The sequence below is a fragment of the Procambarus clarkii genome, chromosome 31 (assembly GCF_040958095.1).
Source record: "Procambarus clarkii isolate CNS0578487 chromosome 31, FALCON_Pclarkii_2.0, whole genome shotgun sequence".
NCBI classification, from domain to species: Eukaryota; Metazoa; Arthropoda; class Malacostraca; order Decapoda; family Cambaridae; genus Procambarus; species Procambarus clarkii.
Window position 1 is genome coordinate 26,233,926 of NC_091180.1, and position 7,194 is coordinate 26,241,119.

The 7,194-nt window shown below is 42.8% G+C and overlaps 1 protein-coding gene across 1 annotated transcript in view; it reads right to left on the reverse strand.

Moving 5' to 3' along the window:
• Window positions 1-2,488, reverse strand: part of LOC123758886 (uncharacterized) — a 31,591-nt gene extending 29,103 nt beyond the window's left edge. The window contains exon 1 of the mRNA XM_045743654.2: window positions 2,389-2,488. Within this exon, the coding sequence (XP_045599610.2) occupies window positions 2,389-2,488 (100 nt within the window). The remainder of the gene's footprint in view (window positions 1-2,388) is intronic.
• Between the last annotated feature and the right edge of the window lie 4,706 nt (window positions 2,489-7,194).

Sequence of the window (7,194 nt, forward strand, 5' to 3'; positions counted from 1 at the left end):
TACACGAGTGTTCTTGTGTGGGTGACGCTTCCTGGGTGGTGTTGTCGGGGGCTGTTGTTGTTGGCGCTTGGTGGGGAGTGTGAAGGGGGAGGTGGGGAGTGAGGGGGGAGGTGGAGAGAAATGGCTTGTAAACCAAGAGGGTTTGTAAATCAAGAGGGTTGTAAACCAAGAGGGTTTGTAAATCAAGAGGGTTGTAAACCAAGAGGGTTTGTAAACCAAGAGGGTTTGTAAACCAAGAGGGTTTGTAAACCAAGAGGGTTTGTAAACCAAGAGGGTTTGTAAACCAAGAGGGTTTGTAAACCAAGAGGGCTTGTAAACCAAGAGGGTTTGTAAACCAAGAGTGTTTGTAAACCACGAAGATGTGTAACTTTACGCCTTTAGGGAAAATAATAGTTGCAGAAACTATATTGACAAAGGAAGGGGGGGGTAGAAATAGCCTAAGCTACTCTATCCCTTTAAGATGTATTTCTTTCTTGTCTCAATAAACCTACTTGAACTTGAACTATAGACAAACCTGCACCTTTATCCCCCTGTGTCATGTTCATTTATGGTAGGAAGGTCTCTTCCCTATCTCACTTGCGGGGATTTTTCGTTTCCAAGTCAATTTTCCTGCGGTTGAAGTCGCCCATTACCAGGAATATTGTTTTCATTCCATGTATATTTTATTCCTGTTTTATATATATTTACAGTTGTGCGTAAATCACGAAAAATAAACACGTGATTAAGAATGTGACAGTGTCAGACCACGGAGGAAAATTGAAACAGGAAGTTCCTTATGTACTTTCATATATTAATACTTCAGAAGGAGTGCCTCCTTTTGAAGATGTATTAATATACGAAAGTACTTAAGGAAATTCCTGTTTCAATTTTCCTCCGTGGTCTGACACTGTCATATCTACAGTTATTTAGAAGGGGGAAAAAGGAAAAAAATAATTAAAAATTACAATTATTAAAGAAATGGAATTAAATTTTGGTATCATTGCAATATATCCTCGGGCAACCCTGTGTGCTCAAGCCTCAGGTCCTTACCAACACACAGCACATGAATTTTTATGATGACTACACCTAGGCTGTCATCATACCGTCATTGTCAATAAGACGCGAAAACAAATGCCCGACGACATTCTTGCCGCGGCCATATAGTTGTGAAGCACATGACTCTCTCTCTCTCCCAATGGCCCCCAACTCCACCACAATACACTCAACTCCCGCAATTTGCGTGGGACAACACGCAACATTTTCACCTTTTCTAATGTGTGGTTTCACACCTTAAGAGCATTCACGTTGCATATGTGTATACTTATGCAACCTGGATAGTTGCATATGTATATATATATATATATATTTATTTATCTATATCTCTGACAGTTGACGGAAGGAGAAAACTCTAAAATTTTATGGTGTCATTTTTGTTGTTTTGTTCTTAAAAGTGATATGAGGACGGTCATTCCTTTAGCATTTGGGTTATGTCTCATCGCTGTTGGTTTATTCAGTAGCAGGGATGGTCAGTGTCTGTACGGCGCCCGGCGCACAGTACAAGTGTCATTCACCTGATGCCTCTGCTCCCCCAGCAGTAAATAAGCACCTGGGAGTTAGACAGCTTTGCTGGCTGCATTCCGAGTGTGTGTGTGTGTGTGTGTGTATTCACTTAGTTGTGCTTGCGGGGGGGTTGAGCTCTGCTCTTTCGGCCCGCCTCTCAACTGTCAATCAACTGTTACTAACTACTAATTCCCCCCCACCACCCCTACCACACACACACACACACACACACATACACACACACACACAGGAAGCAGCCCGTAACAGCTGTCTAACTCCCAGGTACCTATTTACTGCTAGGTAACAGGGTCATCACGGTGAAAGAAACATTGCCCATTTTGTTCCTGCCATCACCTGGGATCGAACCCGGACCCTAGGATTACGAGTCCAGAGCGCTGTCCACTCAACTATCAGGCCCCTGCTCTCAGCTATCAGGCCCCTGTGTGTGTGTGTGTGTGTGTGTGTGTGTGTGTGTGTGTGTGTGTGTGTGTGTGTGTGTACTCACCTATTTGCACCTATTTGTGTGTGTGTGTGTGTGTGTGTGTGTGTGTGTGTGTGTGTGTGTGTGTGTGTGTGTGTGTGTGTGTGCGTACTCACCTATTTGCACCTATTTGTGTGTGTGTGTGTGTGTGTGTGTGTGTGTGTGTGTGTGTGTGTGTGTGTGTGTGTGTGTGTGTGTGTGTGTGTGGAACATAGGTCGCGAGACATTTGATTAGAGAACCGCCAGTTAGGAAGGCGGGGACCAACAGCTAAGCAGCTCCATCTAGCAGGTACAAATAATAAATACAAATAGTAAACAGATACACATACACTTCACACTTGTAAATAATAAACAACCGATGCACTCACCAAAACATTCCATTCCAAAACGACCTTCTTTTAACACCGTCGTTGGAGACCTCGATTGACTTCTAAACTTCCAAGAAAAATGTTGAGAATCTGTTGTCATGTCCACGTGACAGACAGACAATACTTGAAGCCGTCAATCTGTCTCCTCGTAAATATCTAATGTTTATAGTAACGGGGTGTTATTTTTGCCCTAAAATTTTTAGTATCAGTGTGATTGATTCCTGCGGCGAGACGCTGTTATAACTCTTAGGATACATCACCTAAAATTTCAGCTATGTCGAGAAATTCATATCGGGAATTTTAGCTGATGTTTGAATGTTTTTGCTTGAAAATACTGACGACGCTGAATTATTGATAGTCATGAATCGATGGATTTTTTGTTGTCACCTGTGATGAGCAAATGTTCAAGAATCATGGAGGTTATGCGGGCCGTTCATTGGTCAGTCAAAAGTTTGCAAATCAAAGTTTATTAAATCTATATTTACAGAGGGGCAACGAATTTTGTTTTGTTTTTTCCATGCGGGTTTTTTCCCGCAAGTTTTCTGTTTCTTTATTGCGCTTGTAATATTTTCTTTTTCGTCTTTCTGTACTATTCCAGTAGAAGTTTTCCCCTTTTTTTTATTTTGGTAGGATGAGTTTCCTCTTTTTTATTTTCAGTTTTGCTTTAGTGTTGACCACAAAGCTTATCCACTTCTGGAGGATTATTTTGGCTACCGCGAGAGCTTACTGACCAACCAGCAAGTATACTTTTGTCCCGAGCATACTAGTATATACTCAGTATATATATACACTAGTATATACTCAGTATACTATGCTACTTTTGTCCAGTATTAATATTAATTCACTTCATTGTCGGGTAGGCTCCTTCTCCTATGAGTGTGGAGAGCGTATAAGTAACTGGACCTCCACTCTTCAAACAGACCTGCTTGCCATAATCCTTGCACTCGAACGCGTATATGAATCCAAAGTTGACACGCATATTGTAAATGACTCCTTGTGCAGGCGATGAGTCACAATAACATGGCTAAAGTATGTTGACCAGACCACACACTAGAAGGTGAAGGGACGACGACGTTTCGGTCCGTCCTGGACCATTCTCAAGTCGATTGTGCTTCAATCGACTTGAGATTGTGCACAATCGACTTGAGAATGGTCCAGGACGGACCGAAACGTCGTCGTCCCTTCACCTTCTAGTGTGTGGTCTGGTCAACAAGTCACTCCTTGTCATCTATGAGTGACTTACCTTGGCTCCCCAAGGCACAACTCTGACGTCCTTGTGTCTGAAGCTAGACACACAGATATAATGAAATAATCAGTGATGGAATCAAGAGTTTGTCTCCTGACTGTGGATTCCTTCCCATATTGGTCTCCGAATGCATGATAGAGCTTAAGAGTTAGCCAAGACTTTTGTTCATAAAGAGGGAATTGATTACCATCTTGGACTGCCTGTGAGCAACCTGAGAGCAGTAACATATCCGAGCTATGAGGAAAGACTGAAAGAACTATAGACCTTACCCCCGCTACACATAAACAAGACGGAACATGATAACATGTATAATGTGATGAGAATGGCGTGGGGAATCCGCATCCCTGCTCATGAACGCTATAAACACGACAGAAAGGTTGTGTTGATATTGGCCTGACCCCCTACCCGACTCAACACATGTAGGTAAGTGAATCTAGGCGAGCACAGACACGGTCCCGGAGTGAATCCGTCAATGCTTCCTGTGTATTACAGGACCATTACAAAGGGGCGTGGCGGTCAGCAAGGTCAGAGGTCACGTAGGCCGGGAGGGAGGTCAGAGAGAGAGACGGAAGGATTTCGCCTAATATTAGGGCTCATCCGAAGGGCAAAGGCAGAGGGGAGCCGAAGGGGAATGAAATACAGATATAAATAGGGGCAGAGAATAGGGAAAGGGAAGTGAGGCGAGGGGGAAGGGGGATAGAAGGAATGGGAGTGGATCTTGAGGAAATGGGAGAGGGGGAGAGAGGAACAGTATAGGAAAGGGGGAATGGAACAGAGGGAGAAGGGCAAATCGTAGTGACCTCCTGACACCGTTTTGTAACCTGGGTGACAAAAGAGGTTCATTATCCCCCTACTTCGTACAGGGGGGGGGTAGACGTCTGTTGGTCCTGGTCGTCACTCGAGGTGGAGGTGGTTGGGGGGGGGATGTACGTGGGGGTTAGTGGTGCTGTAAGTGGGTGTAGTGGTGGTGGTGGTGGTGGTGGTGGTGGTGGTGGTGTGTCTTGATTGGGTTGTGGTGATGGTGAGGTAGGTTAAAGTAGTGGTGGGTTGTGATGGTGAGGAAGGTCAAAGTAGTGGTGGTTGTGATGGTGAGGTAGGTTAAAGTAGTGGTGGTTGTGATGGTGAGGTAGGTTAAAGTAGTGGTGGTTGTGATGGTGAGGTAGGTTAAAGTAGTGGTGGGTTGTGATAGTGAGGTAGGTTAAATTAGTGGTGGTTATGATGGTAATGGTGGTTAAGGTAGTAGTGGTGATGCGAGAGATGAAGGTCTTCAGACAACAGACCTGTATTACAAAAGCTTTATTATTGTCTATTGACTCCAGTGATCCCAGCCACAGTGATCACACACCCGCGTCCAACTGTGACATTACCACATGTGTGTCCCCATATGTGTTCGCCTAGTTGTGCTTGCGGGGGTTGAGCTTGGGCTCTCTGGCCCCGCCTCCTAACTGGGATACAGGTTTTTTGAGCCTACTGGGCTCCATCATATCTACATTTGAAACTGTGTATGGACTCTGCCTTCACCACATCACTGCCTAGTGCATTCCATTTATTCACTGCTTTGTCATTGAAAATGTTTTTTTCTAATGTTTCTGTGGCTCATTTGGGTATTTCGTTTCGGTATTTGGGTATTCATATGTGTCCCCCTTGTGAGATAATGTCTTTATCTATGCTCCTCATTCCCGTGAGAATTTTGTACGTGGTAATCATGTCTCTCCGAAGTCTTCAGTCTTCCAGCGATATAAGGTGCAATTCACGCAGTCTTTCCTCGTAACTCGTACCTTTCAGTTCTGGGACTAGTCTAGTGGCATACCCTTGGACACTCTACGCTTTGTCTTTTGCTTGACAAGGTATGCTGCAGCCGCATACTCCGGAATTGGTCTTACATATGTGGTACACAAGGTTCTAGATGATTTCTTACATAAATTTCTAAAGGCAGCTCTGATGTTAGCCAGCCTCGCATACGCCGCCCATGATATCCTTTTGATGTGTACTTCAGAAAACAGGATCATTCTTTCATTTTGTCCAGGTCAACTTGTAGCTTCTTACTATCTAATTCTGTCTTAATCCTCATAATTTTGGCTCCATTAGCAAACATTAAGAAGAACGATTCTATTCACTCTGGCAGATCGTTTACTTATATCAGAAACAGGATAGGTCCAAGAACTGAACCCTGTGGGACTCCACTAGTGACATCTAGCCCCTCTGAGACCTCACCTCTTACAGTGACTCACTGTCTTCTGTTGCTTAGGTACTCCCTTATTCATTAGAGTACCTTTCTTTTTATTCCTGCCTGCATCTCCAACTCATGCATTAGTGCTCTATGGGGTCTAGTAGTCCTGTGAGGCAAGATTTGCCATCCCTGGCCTGTAGTTCAGTGCCTGTTATATGTCTCTCTTCTTTGTGTGTGTGTGTGTGTGTGTGTGTGTGTGTGTGTGTGTGTGTGTGTGTGCGTGCGTGCGTGTGTGTGTGTGTGTGTGTATTTCTTTGGGTGTGTATCTGTTTTGGTGGGCATAAAAAATATTTTCACCACTGCAGATATACAAATATAGAACAGTTTTATTTTTCACGTTCAGAAATTTGTCAGTCTACACATGGTTTGTTTCGTGAAATGGTACGTGAAATTAATATGGCCGCACGATATATATATATATATATATATATATATATATATATATATATATATATATATATATATATATATATGTCGTACCTAGTAGCCAGAACTCACTTTTTGGCCTACTATTCAAGGCCCGATTTGCCTAATAAGCCAAGTTTTCCTGAATTAATATATTTTTTCTAATTTTTTTCTTATGAAATGATAAAGCTACCCATTTCATTATGTATGAGGTCAATTTTTTTTTATTGGAGTTAAAATTAACGCAGATATACGACCGAACCTAACCAACCCTACCTAACCTAACCTAACCTATCTTTATAGGTTAGGTTAGGTTAGGTAGCCGGAAAAGTTAGGTTAGGTTAGGTTAGGTAGGTTAGGTAGTCGAAAAAGCATTAATTCATGAAAACTTGGCTTATTTGGCAAATCGGGCCTTGCATAGTAGGCTGAGAAGTGTGTTCTGGCTATTAGGTACGACATATATATATATATATATATATATATATATATATATATATATATATATATATATATATATATATATATATAGACATCTTATATATTGCAAAGATCCAGGCACTTCATTCCGGCAGATTTGAATGGTCTAATAACTGGGCATTCGGTGATATAGTGTGGGAGATCATGCCCCAGTTCCTGCTCATAGAGTTTGCACCTGGAGTGCTCAGGATTGGGAGATCCGTCACCTGTACCCACCTGCCACAGGTAACGGTAACTCAACCTGATCCTGGCAACCACTGTGTCGCACAGTCTGGTGGACGTTTTGTGCTGCCCATAAACATAGGTTTCAGATCTGAACTCATCATAGCTTTTTATACTGGTGCTTTCAGACCTTTGGTGATCTGAGTGTTTGGAACAACACTCGAAATTGGAACAACACTCCAGATGGTACACTGTTCCCATTTATGTCTTGGGAATGGATGGGAAT